The 20,888-nt window shown below is 56.6% G+C and overlaps 1 protein-coding gene across 1 annotated transcript in view; it reads left to right on the forward strand.

Annotated features, from left to right (window-relative positions):
* Positions 1–1,782: 1,782 nt before the first annotated feature.
* LOC132403372 (uncharacterized) overlaps positions 1,783–20,888 on the forward strand; it is a 122,616-nt gene continuing 103,510 nt past the window's right edge. Inside the window, exons 1-3 of the mRNA XM_059986789.1 lie at positions 1,783–2,512; positions 2,894–3,580; positions 4,049–4,696. Of these exons, the coding sequence (XP_059842772.1) occupies positions 1,783–2,512; positions 2,894–3,580; positions 4,049–4,696 (2,065 nt within the window). The remainder of the gene's footprint in view (positions 2,513–2,893; positions 3,581–4,048; positions 4,697–20,888) is intronic.

Genomic DNA, 20,888 nt, shown 5'->3' on the forward strand with positions numbered 1-20,888 from the left:
CACCCTCCCCCTATACTTTCCTCTAAACACCTTAAAATTATGATCCCTTGTATTAGCCATTTCCTCCCTGGGATAAAGTATCTGGGTAACCACTTGACCTATGCCTGTGATCATCTTGTACACTTCTATCAAGTTACTCTTATCCTCCTTTGCTCCAAAGAAAAGCCCTAGCTCGCTCAAAGTAACTTCATACTCTCTAATCAGTATCCTGGTACATCTCCTCTGCACCCTCTCTAAAGCTTCCACATTTGTCCTATACTGAGGCAGCCAGAACTGAACACAATACTCCTATTGTGGTCTAGCCAGGATTTTATAGAGCTGCGACATTACCTCACAGCTCCTGAGCTCAAAGCCTCCTGTTTATTCAGCTGCAATGCCGAAGGCTATTGAGGGAGTGCAGCGTAGGTTCACAAGGTTGATTCCTGAGATGGCCGGACTGTTGTATGTTGAAGGATTGGAGTGACTGGGCTTGTATACACTGGAATTTAGAAGGATGAGAGGGGATCTGACTGAAACATATAAGATTATTAAGGGATTGGACACGCTAAAGGCAGGAAACATGTTCCCGATGTTGGGGGAGTCCAGAACCAGAGGCCACAGTTTAAGAATAAGGGGTAGGCCATTTAGAATGGAGTTAAGGAAAAACTTTTTCACCCAGAGAGTTGTGGATCTATGGAATGCTCTGCCTCGGAAAGCAGAGGAGGCCAATTCTCTGGATGCTTTCAAGAAAGAGTTAGATAGAGCTCTGAAAGATAGCGGAGTCAAGGGATATGGGGAGAAGGCAGGAACAGGGTACTGACTGTGGATGATCCAATAGGCGGTGCGGCACACAGCAGCAGTGGCCTTTCGGATCTGGTGCTACTTTAAATTAGTTTTTTAAATTTAATCTTAAATTGAAATTTTATTTTAAGGTACAATCAGGGTTTAGGGCAATGGATAACAGAGCGACTACCAGATACTGCTACAATACAGAGGTCGCCCAAAGACAAACCTTCATGAAAATCTGCTGGGTAGATTGCGCGACCTCGGCTTGCTGAGGGAATCGGGCCTGCAGTCCTTGGAGTTGCTTGATGCAGTGGCCGGAGTTGGGGATGTCGTAGGCAGTGTGTGAGGAAGCGGAGTCGAGGCGAGCGGGCAGGAGTCCGTGCCAGGAAAAAAGCCAGCCCTCCCACCCATTCTGCTCTCAAATGGACATGAAATTAACTACATCTGTGGCATCAAAATACTCAGTGAGAGTACAGAAATGGACGGAATCCCAGGCGCCGCCATTCAGCTGATTATTTATGTAACAGATTTTCCCCCAAACCATCGGACTACCAACCTACTGACCTCTGCTGTGCCTATTGTCTTGTTTGTTATTTATTGTAATGCCTGCACTGTTCTGTGTACTTTATGCAGTCCTGGGTAGGTCTGTAGTCTAGTGTAGTTTTTGTGTTGGTTTACGTAGTTCAGTGTAGATTTTGTATTGTTCATATAGCACCATGGTTCTGAAAAACATTGTCTCGTTTTTACTGAGTACTGTACCAGCAGTTATGGTCAGAATGACAATAAAAAGCGACTTGACTTGACCTGACTTGATCACCCATGATCACATTGAATGGCAGTGCTGGCTCAAAGGGCCGAACAGCCTATTCCTGCACCTATTGTCTATTGGATTCTTCTCATCATGTTGAAACTTTTATGTTGCTCAGGAACAGGGTGGAATTGGTAGATCGTTCTGGATAACATTCCAATTGTTTTTCTGTAATCAACATGACAGCTCACTCCTAGAACCTTTGTGCCATGTTAGCCAAACACGTGTGCCGACTCCTCCCCCGAACCCGTGTGCCGACTCGTCTCCCCGAACCCTTGTGCCGACTCGTCTCCCCGAACCCGTGTACGACTCGTCCTCCGGAACCCGTGTGCCGACTCGTCTCCCCGAACCCGTGCGCCAACACATCTCCCCTGAACCCGTGTGCCGACTCGTCCCCCGAACCCGTGCGCCAACACATCTCCCGAACCCGTGTCCCGACTCCTCCCCCGAACCCGTGTGCCGACTCGACCCCCCGAACACGTGTGCCGACTCCTCCCCCGAACCCGTGTGCCGACTGGTCCACCAAACACGTGTGCCGACTCGACCCCCCGAACCCGTGTGCCGAGTCGTCCCCCGAACCCTTGTGCCGACTGGTCCACCAAACCCGTGTGCCGACTCGTCTCCCGAACCCGTGTGCCGAGTCGTTCCCCCGAACCCTTGTGCCGACTCGTCTCCCGAACCCGTGTGCCGACTGGTCCCCCAAACCCGTGTGCCGACTCGTCCCCCGAACCCGTGTGCCGACTCGTCCCCCGAACCCGTTTGCCGACTCGTCTCCCGAACCCGAGTGCCGACTCGTCTCCCCGAACCCTTGTGCCGACTCGTCCTCCCGAACCCGAGTGCCGACTCGTCCCCCAAACCCGTGTGCCGACTCGTCCTCCCGAACCCGAGTGCCGACTCGTCCTCCCGAACCCTTGTGCCGACTCGTCTCCCCGAACCCGTGTGCCGACTCGTCCTCCGGAACCCGTGTGCCGACTCGTCTCCCCGAACCCGTGCGCCAACACATCTCCCCTGAACCCGTGTGCCGACTCGTCCCCCGAACCCGTGCGCCAACACATCTCCCGAACCCGTGTCCCGACTCCTCCCCCGAACCCGTGTGCCGACTCGACCCCCCGAACACGTGTGCCGACTCGTCTCCCGAACCCGTGTGCCAACTGGTCCACCAAACCCGTGTGCCGACTCGTCTCCCGAACCCGTGTGCCGAGTCGTCTCCCGAACCCGTGTGCCGAGTCGTCCCCCGAACCCTTGTGCCGACTCGTCCCCCGAACCCGTGTGCCGACTCGTCCCCCGAACCCGTTTGCCGACTCGTCTCCCGAACTCGAGTGCCGACTCGTCCCCCCGAACCCGTGTGCCGACTCGTCCCCCGAACCCGTTTGCCGACTGGTCCCCCAAACCCGTGTGCCGACTCGTCCCCCGAACCCGTGTGCCGACTCGTCCCCCGAACCCGTTTGCCGACTCGTCTCCCGAACCCGAGTGCCGACTCGTCCCCCCGAACCCGTGTGCCGACTCGTCTCCCCGAACCCGTGTGCCGACTCATCCCCCCAAACCCGTGTGCCGACTCGTCCCCCCGAACCTGTGTGCCGACTCGTCTCCCGAACCCGAGTGCCGACTCGTCCTCCGGAACCCGTGTGCCGACTCGTCTCCCCGAACCCGTGTGCCGATTCGTCTCCCCGAACCCGTGTGCCGACTCGTCTCCTGAACCCGAGTGCCGACTCGTCCCCCGAACCCATGTGCCGACTCGTCCCCCGAACCCGTGCGCCAACACATCTCCCCTGAACCCGTGTGCCGACTCGTCCTCCGGAACCCGTGTGCCGACTCCTCCCCCCAAACCCGTGCGCCAACACATCTCCCCTGAACCCGTGTGCCGACTTGTCCTCCGGAAACCGTGTGCCGACTCGTCTCCCGAACCCGTGTGCCGACTCGTCCCCCGAACCCGTGTGCCGACTGGTCCACCAAACCCGTGTGCCGACTCGTCTCCCGAACCCGTGTGCCGACTCGTCCCCCGAACCCGTGTGCTGACTCGTCTCCCGAACCCGTGTGCCGACTCGTCTCCCGAACCCGTGTGCCAACTCGTCCCCCGAACCCGTGTGCCGACTGGTCCACCAAACCCGTGTGCCGACTCGTCCCCCGAACCCGTGTGCCGACTCGTCTCCCGAACCCGTGTGCCGACTCGTCTCCCGAACCCGTGTGCCGACTCGTCCCCCGAACCCGTGTGCCGACTCGTCCCCCGAACCCGTGCGCCAACACATCTCCCCTGAACCCGTGTGCCGACTCGTCCTCCGGAACCCGTGTGCCGACTCCTCCCCCCAAACCCGTGCGCCAACACATCTCCCCTGAACCCGTGTGCCGACTTGTCCTCCGGAACCCGTGTGCCGACTCGTCTCCCGAACCCGTGTGCCGACTCGTCCCCCGAACCCGTGTGCCGACTGGTCCACCAAACCCGTGTGCCGACTCGTCCCCCCGAACCCGTGTGCCGAGTCGTCCCCCGAACCCTTGTGCCGACTCGTCTCCCGAACCCGTGTGCCGACTGGTCCCCCAAACCCGTGTGCCGACTCGTCCCCCGAACCCGTGTGCCGACTCGTCCCCCGAACCCGTTTGCCGACTCGTCTCCCGAACCCGAGTGCCGAGTCGTCTCCCGAACCCGTGTGCCGAGTCGTCCCCCGAACCCTTGTGCCGACTCGTCCCCCGAACCCGTGTGCCGACTCATCCCCCGAACCCGTTTGCCGACTCGTCTCCCGAACCCGAGTGCCGACTCGTCCCCCCGAACCCGTGTGCCGACTCGTCCCCCGAACCCGTTTGCCGACTGGTCCCCCAAACCCGTGTGCCGACTCGTCCCCCGAACCCGTGTGCCGACTCGTCCCCCGAACCCGTTTGCCGACTCGTCTCCCGAACCCGAGTGCCGACTCGTCCCCCCGAACCCGTGTGCCGACTCGTCTCCCCGAACCCGTGTGCCTACTCATCCCCCCAAACCCGTGTGCCGACTCGTCCCCCCGAACCTGTGTGCCGACTCGTCTCCCGAACCCGAGTGCCGACTCGTCCTCCGGAACCCGTGTGCCGACTCGTCTCCCCGAACCCGTGTGCCAACTCGTCTCCCAAACCCGTGTGCCGACTCGTCTCGCCGAACACGTGTGCCGACTCGTCCCCCGAACCCGTGTGCCGACTCGTCCCCCGAACCCGTGTGCCGACTCGTCCCCCCGAACCCGTTTGCCGACTCGTCCCCCGAACCCGAGTGCCGACTCGTCCCCCGAACCCGTGCGCCAACACATCTCCCCTGAACCCGTGTGCCGACTCGTCCTCCGGAACCCGTGTGCCGACTCCTCCCCCCAAACCCGTGCGCCAACACATCTCCCCTGAACCCGTGTGCCGACTTGTCCTCCGGAACCCGTGTGCCGACTCGTCTCCCGAACCCGTGTGCCGACTCGTCTCCCCGAACCCGTGTGCCGACTCGTCCTCCGGAACCCGTGTGCCGACTCGTCCCCCGAACCCGTGCGCCAACACATCTCCCCTGAACCCGTGTGCCGACTCGTCCCCCGAACCCGTGCGCCAACACATCTCCCGAACCCGTGTCCCGACTCCTCCCCCGAACCCGTGTGCCGACTCGTCTCCCGAACCCGTGTGCCGACTGGTCCACCAAACCCGTGTGCCGACTCGTCTCCCGAACCCGTGTGCCGAGTCGTCCCCCGAACCCTTGTGCCGACTCGTCTCCCGAACCCGTGTGCCGACTGGTCCCCCGAACCCGTGTGCCGACTCGTCCCCCGAACCCTTTTGCCGACTCGTCTCCCGAACCCGAGTGCCGACTCGTCCCCCTGGACCCGTGTGCCGACTCGTCTCCCCGAACCCGTGTGCCGACTCATCCCCCCAAACTCGTGTGCCGACTCGTCCCCCCGAACCTGTGTGCCGACTCGTCTCCCGAACCCGAGTGCCGACTCGTCCTCCGGAACCCGTGTGCCGACTCGTCTCCCCGAACCCGTGTGCCGACTCATCTCCCCGAACCCGTGTGCCGACTCGTCTCCCCGAACCCGTGTGCCGACTCATCCCCCCAAACCCGTGTGCCGACTCATCCCCCCAAACCCGTGTGCCGACTCGTCCCCCCGAACCCGTGTGCCGACTCGTCCCCCCGAACCCGTGTGCCGACTCGTCCCCCGAACCCGTGCGCCAACACATCTCCCCTGAACCCGTGTGCCGACTCGTCCCCCGAACCCGTGCGCCAACACATCTCCACCGAACCCGTGTGCCGACTCGTCTCCCCGAACCCGTGTGCCGACTCGTCTCCTGAACCCGTGTGCCGACTCGTCTCGCCGAACACATGTGCCGACTCGTCCCCCGAACCCGTGTGCCGACTTGTCCCCCGAACCCATGTGCCGACTCGTCCCCCGAACCCGTGCGCCAACACATCTCCCCTGAACCCGTGTGCCGACTCGTCCTCCGGAACCCGTGTGCCGACTCGTCTCCCGAACCCGTGTGCCGACTCGTCCCCCGAACCCGTGTGCCGACTGGTCCACCGAACCCGTGTGCCGACTCGTCTCCCGAACCCGTGTGCCGACTCGTCCCCCGAACCCGTGTGCCGACTCGTCTCCCGAACCCGTGTGCCGACTCGTCCCCCGAACCCGTGTGCCGACTGGTCCACCAAACCCGTGTGCCGACTCGTCCCCCGAACCCGTGTGCCGACTCGTCTCCCGAACCCGTGTGCCGACTCGTCTCCCGAACCCGTGTGCCGACTCGTCCCCCGAACCCGTGTGCCGACTCGTCCCCCGAACCCGTGTGCCAACACATCTCCCCTGAACCCGTGTGCCGACTCGTCCTCCGGAACCCGTGTGCCGACTCCTCCCCCCAAACCCGTGCGCCAACACATCTCCCCTGAACCCGTGTGCCGACTTGTCCTCCGGAACCCGTGTGCCGACTCGTCTCCCGAACCCGTGTGCCGACTCGTCCCCCGAACCCGTGTGCCGACTGGTCCACCAAACCCGTGTGCCGACTCGTCCCCCCGAACCCGTGTGCCGAGTCGTCCCCCGAACCCTTGTGCCGACTCGTCTCCCGAACCCGTGTGCCGACTGGTCCCCCAAACCCGTGTGCCGACTCGTCCCCCGAACCCGTGTGCCGACTCGTCCCCCGAACCCGTTTGCCGACTCGTCTCCCGAACCCGAGTGCCGACTCGTCCCCCGAACCCGTGTGCCGACTCGTCCCCCGAACCCGTGTGCCGACTCGTCTCCCGAACCCGTGTGCCGACTCATCCCCCCAAACCCGTGTGCCGACTCGTCCCCCCGAACCCGTGTGCCGACTCGTCTCCCGAACCAGAGTGCCGACTCATCCCCCCAAACCCGTGTGCCGACTCGTCCCCCCGAACCCGTGTGCCGACTCGTCCCCCCGAACCCTTGTGCCGACTCGTCCCCCGAACCCGTGTGCCGACTCGTCCCCCGAACCCGTTTGCCGACTCGTCTCCCGAACCCGAGTGCCGACTCGTCCCCCCGAACCCGTGTGCCGACTCGTCCCCCGAACCCGTTTGCCGACTGGTCCCCCAAACCCGTGTGCCGACTCGTCCCCCGAACCCGTGTGCCGACTCGTCCCCCGAACCCGTTTGCCGACTCGTCTCCCGAACCCGAGTGCCGACTCGTCCCCCCGAACCCGTGTGCCGACTCGTCTCCCCGAACCCGTGTGCCGACTCATCCCCCCAAACCCGTGTGCCGACTCGTCCCCCCGAACCTGTGTGCCGACTCGTCTCCCGAACCCGAGTGCCGACTCGTCCTCCGGAACCCGTGTGCCGACTCGTCTCCCCGAACCCGTGTGCCGATTCGTCTCCCCGAACCCGTGTGCCGACTCATCTCCCCGAACCCGTGCGCCAACACGTCTCCCCTGAACCCGTGTGCCGACTCGTCCCCCGAACCCGTGCGCCAACACATCTCCACCGAACCCGTGTGCCGACTCGTCTCCCCGAACCCGTGTGCCGACTCATCTCCCCGAACCCGTGTGCCGACTCGTCCCCCCCGAACCCGTGTGCCGACTCGTCCCCCCGAACCCGTGTGCCGACTCGTCCCCCGAACCCGTGCGCCAACACATCTCCCCTGAACCCGTGTGCCGACTCGTCCCCCGAACCCGTGCGCCAACACATCTCCACCGAACCCGTGTGCCGACTCGTCCCCCCGAACCCGTGTGCCGACTCGTCCCCCCGAACCCGTGTGCCGACTCGTCCCCCCGAACCCGTGTGCCGACTCGTCCCCCGAACCCGTGCGCCAACACATCTCCCCTGAACCCGTGAGCCGACTCGTCCCCCGAACCCGTGCGCCAACACATCTCCCGAACCCGTGTCCCGACTCCTCCCCCGAACCCGTGTGCCGACTCGACCCCCCGAACACGTGTGCCGACTCGTCTCCCGAACCCGTGTGCCGACTGGTCCACCAAACCCGTGTGCCGACTCGTCTCCCGAACCCGTGTGTCGAGTCTTCCCCCGAACCCTTGTGCCGACTCGTCTCCCGAACCCGTGTGCCGACTCGTCTCCCAAACCCGTGTGCCGACTCGTCTCGCCGAACACGTGTGCCGACTCGTCCCCCGAACCCGTGTGCCGACTCGTCCCCCGAACCCGTGTGCCGACTCGTCCCCCCGAACCCGTTTGCCGACTCGTCCCCCGAACCCGAGTGCCGACTCGTCCCCCGAACCCGTGCGCCAACACATCTCCCCTGAACCCGTGTGCCGACTCGTCCTCCGGAACCCGTGTGCCGACTCCTCCCCCCAAACCCGTGCGCCAACACATCTCCCCTGAACCCGTGTGCCGACTCGTCCCCCGAACCCGTGCGCCAACACATCTCCCGAACCCGTGTCCCGACTCCTCCCCCGAACCCGTGTGCCGACTCGTCTCCCGAACCCGTGTGCCGACTGGTCCACCAAACCCGTGTGCCGACTCGTCTCCCGAACCCGTGTGCCGAGTCGTCCCCCGAACCCTTGTGCCGACTCGTCTCCCGAACCCGTGTGCCGACTGGTCCCCCGAACCCGTGTGCCGACTCGTCCCCCGAACCCGTGTCCCGACTCGTCTCCCGAACCCGTGTGCCGACTGGTCCCCCAAACCCGTGTGCCGACTCGTCCCCCGAACCCGTGTGCCGACTCGTCCCCCGAACCCGTTTGCCGACTCGTCTCCCGAACCCGAGTGCCGACTCGTCCCCCGAACCCGTGTGCCGACTCGTCCCCCGAACCCGTGTGCCGACTCGTCTCCCGAACCCGTGTGCCGACTCATCCCCCCAAACCCGTGTGCCGACTCGTCCCCCCGAACCCGTGTGCCGACTCGTCTCCCGAACCAGAGTGCCGACTCATCCCCCCAAACCCGTGTGCCGACTCGTCCCCCCGAACCCGTGTGCCGACTCGTCCCCCCGAACCCTTGTGCCGACTCGTCCCCCGAACCCGTGTGCCGACTCGTCCCCCGAACCCGTTTGCCGACTCGTCTCCCGAACCCGAGTGCCGACTCGTCCCCCCGAACCCGTGTGCCGACTCGTCCCCCGAACCCGTTTGCCGACTGGTCCCCCAAACCCGTGTGCCGACTCGTCCCCCGAACCCGTGTGCCGACTCGTCCCCCGAACCCGTTTGCCGACTCGTCTCCCGAACCCGAGTGCCGACTCGTCCCCCCGAACCCGTGTGCCGACTCGTCTCCCCGAACCCGTGTGCCGACTCATCCCCCCAAACCCGTGTGCCGACTCGTCCCCCCGAACCTGTGTGCCGACTCGTCTCCCGAACCCGAGTGCCGACTCGTCCTCCGGAACCCGTGTGCCGACTCGTCTCCCCGAACCCGTGTGCCGATTCGTCTCCCCGAACCCGTGTGCCGACTCATCTCCCCGAACCCGTGCGCCAACACGTCTCCCCTGAACCCGTGTGCCGACTCGTCCCCCGAACCCGTGCGCCAACACATCTCCACCGAACCCGTGTGCCGACTCGTCTCCCCGAACCCGTGTGCCGACTCATCTCCCCGAACCCGTGTGCCGACTCGTCCCCCCGAACCCGTGTGCCGACTCGTCCCCCCGAACCCGTGTGCCGACTCGTCCCCCGAACCCGTGCGCCAACACATCTCCCCTGAACCCGTGTGCCGACTCGTCCCCCGAACCCGTGCGCCAACACATCTCCACCGAACCCGTGTGCCGACTCGTCCCCCCGAACCCGTGTGCCGACTCGTCCCCCCGAACCCGTGTGCCGACTCGTCCCCCCGAACCCGTGTGCCGACTCGTCCCCCGAACCCGTGCGCCAACACATCTCCCCTGAACCCGTGTGCCGACTCGTCCCCCGAACCCGTGCGCCAACACATCTCCCGAACCCGTGTCCCGACTCCTCCCCCGAACCCGTGTGCCGACTCGACCCCCCGAACACGTGTGCCGACTCGTCTCCCGAACCCGTGTGCCGACTGGTCCACCAAACCCGTGTGCCGACTCGTCTCCCGAACCCGTGTGTCGAGTCTTCCCCCGAACCCTTGTGCCGACTCGTCTCCCGAACCCGTGTGCCGACTCGTCTCCCAAACCCGTGTGCCGACTCGTCTCGCCGAACACGTGTGCCGACTCGTCCCCCGAACCCGTGTGCCGACTCGTCCCCCGAACCCGTGTGCCGACTCGTCCCCCCGAACCCGTTTGCCGACTCGTCCCCCGAACCCGAGTGCCGACTCGTCCCCCGAACCCGTGCGCCAACACATCTCCCCTGAACCCGTGTGCCGACTCGTCCTCCGGAACCCGTGTGCCGACTCCTCCCCCCAAACCCGTGCGCCAACACATCTCCCCTGAACCCGTGTGCCGACTCGTCCCCCGAACCCGTGCGCCAACACATCTCCCGAACCCGTGTCCCGACTCCTCCCCCGAACCCGTGTGCCGACTCGTCTCCCGAACCCGTGTGCCGACTGGTCCACCAAACCCGTGTGCCGACTCGTCTCCCGAACCCGTGTGCCGAGTCGTCCCCCGAACCCTTGTGCCGACTCGTCTCCCGAACCCGTGTGCCGACTGGTCCCCCGAACCCGTGTGCCGACTCGTCCCCCGAACCCGTGTGCCGACTCGTCCCCCGAACCCTTTTGCCGACTCGTCTCCCGAACCCGAGTGCCGACTCGTCCCCCTGGACCCGTGTGCCGACTCGTCTCCCCGAACCCGTGTGCCGACTCATCCCCCCAAACCCGTGTGCCGACTCGTCCCCCCGAACCCGTGTGCCGACTCGTCCCCCCGAACCCGTGTGCCGACTCGTCCCCCCGAACCCGTGTGCCGACTCGTCCCCCGAACCCGTGCGCCAACACATCTCCCCTGAACCCGTGTGCCGACTCGTCCCCCGAACCCGTGCGCCAACACATCTCCACCGAACCCGTGTGCCGACTCGTCTCCCCGAACCCGTGTGCCGACTCGTCTCCTGAACCCGTGTGCCGACTCGTCTCGCCGAACACATGTGCCGACTCGTCCCCCGAACCCGTGTGCCGACTCGTCCCCCGAACCCATGTGCCGACTCGTCCCCCGAACCCGTGCGCCAACACATCTCCCCTGAACCCGTGTGCCGACTCGTCCTCCGGAACCCGTGTGCCGACTCCTCCCCCCAAACCTGTGCGCCAACACATCTCCCCTGAACCCGTGTGCCGACTTGTCCTCCGGAACCCGTGTGCCGACTCGTCTTCCGAACCCGTGTGCCGACTCGTCCCCCGAACCCGTGTGCCGACTGGTCCACCAAACCCGTGTGCCGACTCGTCTCCCGAACCCGTGTGCCGACTCGTCCCCCGAACCCGTGTGCCGACTCGTCTCCCGAACCCGTGTGCCGACTCGTCTCCCGAACCCGTGTGCCGACTCGTCCCCCGAACCCGTGTGCCGACTGGTCCACCAAACCCGTGTGCCGACTCGTCCCCCGAACCCGTGTGCCGACTCGTCTCCCGAACCCGTGTGCCGACTCGTCTCCCGAACCCGTGTGCCGACTCGTCCCCCGAACCCGTGTGCCGACTCGTCCCCCGAACCCGTGCGCCAACACATCTCCCCTGAACCCGTGTGCCGACTCGTCCTCCGGAACCCGTGTGCCGACTCCTCCCCCCAAACCCGTGCGCCAACACATCTCCCCTGAACCCGTGTGCCGACTTGTCCTCCGGAACCCGTGTGCCGACTCGTCTCCCGAACCCGTGTGCCGACTCGTCCCCCGAACCCGTGTGCCGACTGGTCCACCAAACCCGTGTGCCGACTCGTCCCCCCGAACCCGTGTGCCGAGTCGTCCCCCGAACCCTTGTGCCGACTCGTCTCCCGAACCCGTGTGCCGACTGGTCCCCCAAACCCGTGTGCCGACTCGTCCCCCGAACCCGTGTGCCGACTCGTCCCCCGAACCCGTTTGCCGACTCGTCTCCCGAACCCGAGTGCCGACTCGTCCCCCGAACCCGTGTGCCGACTCGTCCCCCGAACCCGTGTGCCGACTCGTCTCCCGAACCCGTGTGCCGACTCATCCCCCCAAACCCGTGTGCCGACTCGTCCCCCCGAACCCGTGTGCCGACTCGTCTCCCGAACCCGAGTGCCGACTCATCCCCCCAAACCCGTGTGCCGACTCGTCCCCCCGAACCCGTGTGCCGACTCGTCCCCCCGAACCCGTGCGCCAACACATCTCCACCGAACCCGTGTGCCGACTCGTCTCCCCGAACCCGTGTGCCGACTCGTCTCCCGAACCCATGTGCCGACTCGTCCCCCCAAACCCGTGCGCCAACACATCTCCACCGAACCCGTGTGCCGACTCGTCTCCCGAACCCGTGTGCCGACTCGTCCCCCGAACCCGTGTGCCGACTCGTCCCCCCGAACCCGTGTGCCGACTCGTCTCCCCGAACCCTTATGCCGACTCATCTCCCCCCCCCTCACTCTTCCGTGGCTCAGGAGGATCTTCTGTCAATTTATGCACTGATCTAGATTTGTGGTTCCATGGAGATGTTAACCAATTGGAATGTCTAAATGGCTTTCTGGGACTTACGGCAAGAAGAGTGAACATACGTTCGAATGCTGTTCATAGACTTCAGTTCAGCATTCAACACAATCATCCCTCAGAAACTGATTGAAAAGCTGAGCCTACTGGGCCTGAACACCTCCCTCTGCAACTGGATCCTAGACTTCCCGACTGGGAGACCTCAGTCAGTCCGGATCGGGAGCAGCATCTCCAACACCATCACACTGAGCACGGGGCCCCCCAGGGCTGTGTGCTCAGTCCACTGCTGTTCACTCTGCTGACCCACGACTGTGCTGTAACACACAGCTCGAACCACATCATCAAGTTCGCCGATGACACGACCGTGGTGGGTCTCATCAGCAAGAACGACGAGTCAGCATACAGAGAGGAGGTGCAGCGGCTAATGGACTGGTGCAGAGCCAACAACCTGTCTCTGAATGTGAACAAAACACAACAGATGGTTGTTGACTTCAGGAGGGCACGGAGCGACCACTCCCCGCTGAACATCGATGGCTCCTCGGTAGAGATCGTTAAGAGCACCAAATTTCTTGGTGTTCACCTGGCGGAGAATCTCACCTGGTCCCTCAACACCAGCTCCATAGTAAAGAAAGCCCAGTAGCATCTCTACTTTCTGCGAAGGCTGAGGGAAGTCCATCTCCCACCCCCATCCTCATCACATTCTACAGGGGTTGCATTGAGAGCATCCTGAGCAGCTGCATCACTGCCTGGTTCGGAAATTGCACCATCTTGGATCGCAAGACCCTGCAGTGGATAGTGAGGTCAGCTGAGAAGATCATCAGGGTCTCTCTTCCCGCCATTACAGACATTTACACCACATACTACATCCGCAAAACAGCATTATGAAGGACCCCACACACCCCTTATACAAACTCTTCTCCCTCCTTCCGTCTGGGAAAAGGCTCCGAAGCATTCGGGCTCTCACGACCAGACTATGTAACAGTTTCTTCCCCCAGGCTATAAGACTCCTCAATACCCAGAGTCTGGACTGACACCAACTTACTGCCCTCTACTGTGCCTATTGTCTTGTTTATTATTTATTGTAATGCCTGCACTGTTCCGTGCACTTTATGCAGTCCTGGGTAGGTCTGTAGTCTAGTGTAGTTTTTTTGTGTTTCACGTAGTTCAGTCTAGTTTTTGTACTGTTTCATGTAGCACCGTGGTCCTGAAAAACGTTGGCTCGTCTTTACTGTGTACTGTACCAGCAGTTATGGTTGAAATGACAATAAAAAGTGACTTGAACTTGAACTAAAAGTATTGAGATGTGCACCAAATCACCTTGATTTGGAAAATGAAATGTAAAACACATTTATGACAGAGTGGTAACTAAACGTGAGGAGGCTGTTGTTTGACGGTGTCATAAACTATTGAAGAAGACAATAACTCAGTCACCTCAATACACATTGAACCCTCTCAGCAGGACACATTTTATTAAATGGACACTATCCTCAAGCATGTTTTTGAGTATTCTGCACATTTAAAGAATGCCATCAAAGAGGCTAATCTCAATTTACAGGGAGAGACTTCACTCTTTCATGTATTAGGTAGCACAGAGCATGTCTCTCCTTTCTGTCCCAGAGGTGAGGCACTTGGAGCGTTCTGTTGATGGTTCTGTAGTACTGGGATTTTGCTGGGTGGGGTTGTACCAAGGTATAATGAAAAGCATTTCTACATATCAATTTATTACAGCAGCATTTCGAGGTAGAACAAGGTAAAGCAAATAACAGAGAGCAGATTAAACGTAGAACGTTACAGATCCTTTGTCCCACAGTAATGTGCCAGACTGTTAACCCATTCTGAGATTAACCTAACCCTTCTCTCCCGCATAAGCTTCCACTTTTTCTATCATTCATGTCACTATCAAGAGCATCTGTATCCACTGCACTCACCGTTCTCTGTTTAAAATACTTGCGTCTGGATGAACTAGGAGGTTTGTCATCTACTGAGGGCTAGATCTGTGGCATTTAAGTCTGGTGACCCAGATCTATACAAACAACCAGGTACGACTTGCAGAGGGCCAGTTCAAGAGTGAAGAAACTACTCCGACTGAGGTTGGGGGCGACATCGGATATACGTCAACTCTGGCAGAGTTGCAAGACATTACTTTCTACAAAGCAAAACCCAATACCATGAATGGCAGTCGTGCTTCACTACCAGATGAACTCAATGCCTTTTATGCCCATTTTGAAAGGGAGAATATAACTACAGCTGTGAAGATCCCTGCAGCTCCCCGTGACCCTGTGATCTCCGTCTCAGGGGCCAGTCAGGCTCTTTCAGGAGGGTGAACTCTCGCAATGGAGCAGGCCCCGATGGAGTATCTGGTAAGGCTCTGAAAGCTTGTGCCAACCAAATGGTGGCATTATTCAAGGATAATTTCAATGTCTCATTGCTATGAAGAGTTCCTAACAGCTTCAAAAGGACAACAATTGTACAAGTGTCCAAGAAGAGTAGTGACTATCGTCCAGTAGCACCCATGTCTAGGCTGATGAAATGCTTTGAGAGGTTGGTCATGACTAGCCTGCACTCCTGCCTCATCAAGGACCTGGACCCACTGCAATTTGCCTAACACCACAATAGGTCTACAGCAGATGCAATCTCAATGGCTCTTCACAGGGCCTTACATCACCTGGACAATACAAACACCTACTGTATGTCAGGCTGCTGTTCGTTGACTATAGCTCAGCGTTTAATACCATCATTCCCACAGTTCTGATTGACAAGCTCCCAAACAAGAGAAAATCTGCAGATGCTGGAAATCCAAGCAACACACACAAAATGCTGCAGGAACTCAGCAGGCCAAGCAGCAGGGTTTCTGCCAAAGGGTTTCGGCCTGAAACGTCAACTGTAATTTTTTTCCATAGATGCTGCCTGGCCTGCTGAATTCCTCCAGCACTTTGGGCGTGTTGCTCTGTATCTCCCTCTGCAATTGAATCCTAACCAGAAGACCACAATCTCTGTGGATTGGTAATAATATTGCCTCCGGCTGATGATCAACAATGGGGCACCTCAGGGGTGTGTGCTTAGCCCACTGCTTTACTCCCTCTATATCCATGACTGTATGGTTACTGCGGGACATTGATAGGATGCAAAACTGGGCTGAGAAGTGGCAAATGGAATTCAACCCAGATAAGTGTGAAGCAGTTCATTTTGGTAGTTCAAATATGATGGCAGAATATAGCATTAATGGCAACACTCTTGTCAGTGTGGAGGATCAGTGGGATCTTGGGGTCCGAGTCCATAGGACACTCAAAGCTGCTACACAGGTTGACTCTGTGGTTAAGTAGGCATACGGTGTATTGGCCTTCATCAATCGTGGGATTAAAGTTTAGGAGCAGAGAGGTAATGTTGCAGCTATATAGGACCCTGGTCAGACCCCACTTGGAGTACTGTGCTCAGTTCTGGTCACCTCACTACAGGAAGGACATGTAGTTCTACACCATAGAATGGGTGCAGAGGAGATTTACAAGGATGTTGCCTGGATTGGGGAGCATGCCTTATTGAGAATAGGTTGAGTGAACTCGGCCTATTTTCCTTGGGAGCGACGGAGGATGAGAGGTGACCTGATAGAGGTGTACAAGATAATGAGAGGCATTGATTGTGTGGATAGTCAGAGGCTTTTTCCCAGGGCTGAAATGGCTAGCACAAGAGGGCATAATTTTAAGGTGCTGGGGAGTAAGTACAGAGGAGATGTCAGGGGTAAGTTTTTTACACAGAGAGTGGTGAGTGCGTGGAATGGGCTGTCAGCGGTGGTGATGGAGGCGGAAATGATAGGGTCTTTTAAGAGACTCCTGGATGGAATCATGGAGCTTAGAAAAATAGAGGGCTATGTGTAAGCCTAGGTAGTTCTAAGGTTAGGACATGTACGGCACAGCTTGGTGGGCTGAAGAGCCTGTATTTTGCTGTAGGTTTTCTATGTTTCTGTTTTTTATAAATTTGCTGATGATACAACCATTGATGGTTGAATCTCAGGTGGAGACAAGAAGGCATACAGGAGTGAGATATACCAGCTAGTTGTGTGGTGTCGCAGCAACAACCTTGCACTCAATGTCAGTAAGAGCTTATTGAGGACTTCAGGAAGGGTAAGATGAGGGAACACAAACCAGTCTTCATAGAGGGATCAGAAATGAGTAACTTCAAGTTCCTGTGCGTCAAGATCTCTGAGGATCTAACCTTGTCTCAACATATCAATACAGCTATAAAATTAGAATTAGAATTTATTTAATTCTTACATCCATCCCACAAGGTGAGGGAGTAAAAATCTTTGCGTTATGACTCCATCGCAATGTACAGACATGTGAATTTAAAAATCTAATGGCTTGTAGGAAGAAGCTGTCCCGTAGCCAGTTGATCCTGGCTTTAAAGCTGCGATACCATTTGCCAGACTGAAACAGATGAAATAGTTTATGGTTGAGGTGACTGGTGTCCCGAGTGATCTTCCAGGCCTTTCTGCACCTGCTGCTGTAAATGTCCTCAATGGAGGGAAGTTCACATCCACAGATGCTCTGGGCTGTCCGTACCACTTTCTGAAATCACAGTGATCAAGGTCAGTGTAATTCCCATACCAGGTGGTGACACAGCCAGTCAGGTTGCTCTCAATGATGCCCCTGTAAAAGGTCTTGAGGATTTGGGGGCCTATACCAAATTACTTCAGTCACCTAAGGTGTAAGAGACTCTGTTGTGCTTTTTTTTGTCACAAAGCTGGTGTATACAGTCCAGGTGAGATCCTTGGTGATGTGCATACCGAGGAACTTGAAACTACTCACCCTCTCAACTACAGACCCATTGATGTTGATTGGGCCATGCCTGTCTCCTTTCCCCCTATAATCCACAATCAGCTCTTTTTGGACATTGAGATTGTTATCCTGGCATCTCTCCTCATCACCACTAGAAATAGGGCCAATCAGCGTCATGTCATCTGTGAATTTGATCAGCAGATTGGAGCTGTGTGTGGCAGTACAATCATGGGTGTAAAGGGAGTGGAGGAGAGGGGGCACCTGTGTTGAGGGTCAGAGGGGCAGAGGTGAGGGAGCCCATCCTTACCACCTGTTGGCGATCTGATAGGAAGTCTAGGATCTAGCTGCACAAGGTAGGGTGTAGGCCGAGATCAGTCAGCTTCCTGTCAAGTCTGGGGGGAATTATGGTGTTGAATGCTGAACTGTAGTCCAGGAACAGCATTCTAACGTATGCACCCCTCTGCTCCAGGTGAGTGAGGACGGTTTGTAGTGCTGTGGCATCATTGGTAGAACAGTTCTGTTGGTAGGCAAATTGTAGGGGGTCCAGTATGGGTAGTAGCATGCTACAGATGTAGAAGGCAAGATAGCGACTATATTTAATTAGGAGTTTGAAGAGATTTCAGTTGTAACCTAAAACACTCCAGAATTTCTACAGTTGTACCGTGGAGAGCATTCTGACAGGCTGCATCACTGTATAGGGTGGACTACTGCACAGGTCCGAAAGAAGCTAAGAATGTTATAAAATTAGTCAGCTCCATCTACCATCGGTAGTAGTATCTGTAGTATCCAAGACATCTTCAAGGAACAGTGCCTCAGAAAGGAGACATCAATTATTAAGGACCCCCATCACCCAGGACATGTCCTCTTCTTATTGTTACCGCCAGGAAGGAAGTACAAAAGCCTGAAGACACACTCAGTGATTCAGGAACAGCTTCTTCCCCTCTGCCATCCGATTCCTAAATGGATATTGACCCATGAACTCCACCTCACTTTTTAATATATTATTTTTATTTTTGCACTAATTTAATCAACCTCATTGTCATACATATATACTTACTGTAATTGATAATAATTTTTCTGTATTATCATGCATTCACTGTACTGTTACTGCTAACAAATTTCATGACATATGCCGATGATATTAGACCTGATTCTGATTCTGACATCCATCCCCCACTCCATATTTTCCTCCAACCACCTTAAAATTATGCCCCCTCATATTAGCAATTTCCACCCAGGGAAAAAGTCTGTGTTATCCACTCAATCTATGCCTCTTATTATCTTGTACACCTCTATCAAATCACCTCTCATCCTCCTTCACTTCAAAGAGTAGAGCCCTAGTTCACTCAACCTATCTTCATGAGGCATGGTCTCTAGTCCAAGCAGCTTCCCTGCACCCCGTCTAAACTTCCACAGAAAATGTTCAGTGCAGAAAGGCACTATAGTGCAAGGTCGGTCATAACAAGGTAAATAGTGAGATCAAGAGTCTGTGGAACTGTTCTTTCAGCCTGACAGTGCATGCTTCAGGCGTTTGTGCTGAGACAGAGAGAAGTGTACGTAGTGTTCCTGGAGGTGAGGCTGGATTCCATCATGTGTTCACACCTCTGCAGGTTTCTCCAGTTACAGGCAGAGCGGTGCCCATACCAAACCATGATGCTTTTTATTTAGCATCGATATCGAGGGAAAGATTGTTGTCATTACATAATGTCACTTAGGCCTCTACCTCTGACACATAGTTTGAGATATGACCAACCACAGTGGTACCACCTGTAACTGTGTAGATGGAATTAGAGCAGAATCTGGTCACACATATAAGGAGAAGAGTAGGGAGCTGAGGGCACCTATATTGAGGATATCACGGTGGAGCTGTTGCACCTATCTTTACTGAATGTGTTCTGTTGGTCAGGAAGCTAAGTAGCTAACAGCATGTCCCCTCATCCTAACTCCAACCCTACAGAAGTTTGCAGCATGTCAGTAAGCAAGAACACGGGTTGGCAGCTGATGCACCCTTCCTGCTAAGTTAAATGGCATGAAAAGCCTTGGACTACAGGAAATCCATTGGCCAGTGCCAGTGTGATCCCAGGATTCATTCCCAAGGTCCATGGTATTCAGTGCAATCCGGACTGCGAGTGCCGAAATCCCCAGATGCTCCAGTCTGTCCTCACATCTGTGTCCTGCATCTGATAGACAAGCACATAAAACCATCTGGCAGCCAAGAACCAGCTGCCCATTCTTTGTGAGCAAACACACCTTCCTTTCCTTGACCTCTCACACCCCAAAAATGGAAGCTCCTCGGTAAGTCAATGAACAGAAGACACATCTTGGTATTACGTTTCCTCATGAATGATGAATGCAGCTTTTCTGTAAATTACCTTTATACAATGAGACTAAATGTAAAAAAATTCTAACCAGAAGGCAGAAAAATCCACCTGAAAGTTAGGAAGCTCTAGAATATACTCTGAGGAGCAATGGTTGAAGCAGAGACTGAATGAGATTAGAGATGGTAAATACCACTGAGACTGTTTACCCACTTGGAGAGTAAACACCGATATGGACTTGTTGGCTCAAGTGGTTTGTTTCCATGTTGCATTTTATGTATCACTATGTGTGTCTTACTATTGCAACAGAGCTGCATTGCAATCATAATTTTGAGATTGGAATTCTCCTTAATGATAAACACTTCCTTTTGGAATCAGTTTGTTTTAACATATGTTATTTTTGTTTTCTTGAGAAAGTCTACATCTGCAGTCTGGTATGAAGGCAGAAAGTCTGGTTAAAGCTGCGAGTTGATATTTCACCAGGGCTCCAGACAAGTAAGAAGCCAAAACCTTTTAGCTACAGGCTACTATGAAGTCAAGACCACCAACTTTATTTTTTTATATACAGTAATTAATTATACTTTATAATTGTTGAATGGTATTGTCTTTTGTTGTATGTCGCGCCATGGCCAACACACCACAGCAAACTCCTAATATATTTCAGGGGTCAACTTTATTCACCATATATATTTACATGTAAAGTATTAGGAATTTGCTGTGGTTTGCTGGTCAGGGCATAACATGCAACACAGAACAACATTCAACAATTCTAAAGTATAAAGAATTATAAGAAAATATATTAGGGTTTAAAGTACAGATATGGAATAGAATGTGTATAAATGCACAAATACCAGTATGAATTTACAATGTAAACAGGATTATTAAATGAGGTTTACAGTGTTTACAGTGCAATACAGTGACTGAGGCAATAGATAGAGGGGGTGGGGAGGGGCTAACTACAATGGTTGATCAGATTAACTGCCTGGGGAAGTCAATGAATATGACAAACAAAGTTGATCCTTGAAGAGCTTATAACTGCAAGCTGATATAGCTGAGGACTCCAGACAAGTAAGAAATCAGTACCCTCTAGCTACAAGCTGGTATGAAGGCAGGGCCCTATAACTACAATGTAGCATGAAGCCAGGAGGCCACAGCTGGGCTGCTGAGAAGCAGGATCACACTTCAATAAAATGACTGATCTCTAATCGCATAACCACAAATTAAAGCTAAGCTGAACCCCATTACCACAGGCTGACATGAAAGCAGAATGATATTACTACAGAGTGGTCTGAACTGAAAACCCTCTACTCATAGGCCAGTAGAAGCATAGGACATTGCTACCAAAGACTG

The sequence above is a fragment of the Hypanus sabinus genome, chromosome 13, assembly GCF_030144855.1.
Source record: "Hypanus sabinus isolate sHypSab1 chromosome 13, sHypSab1.hap1, whole genome shotgun sequence".
Lineage (NCBI taxonomy): Eukaryota > Metazoa > Chordata > Chondrichthyes > Myliobatiformes > Dasyatidae > Hypanus > Hypanus sabinus.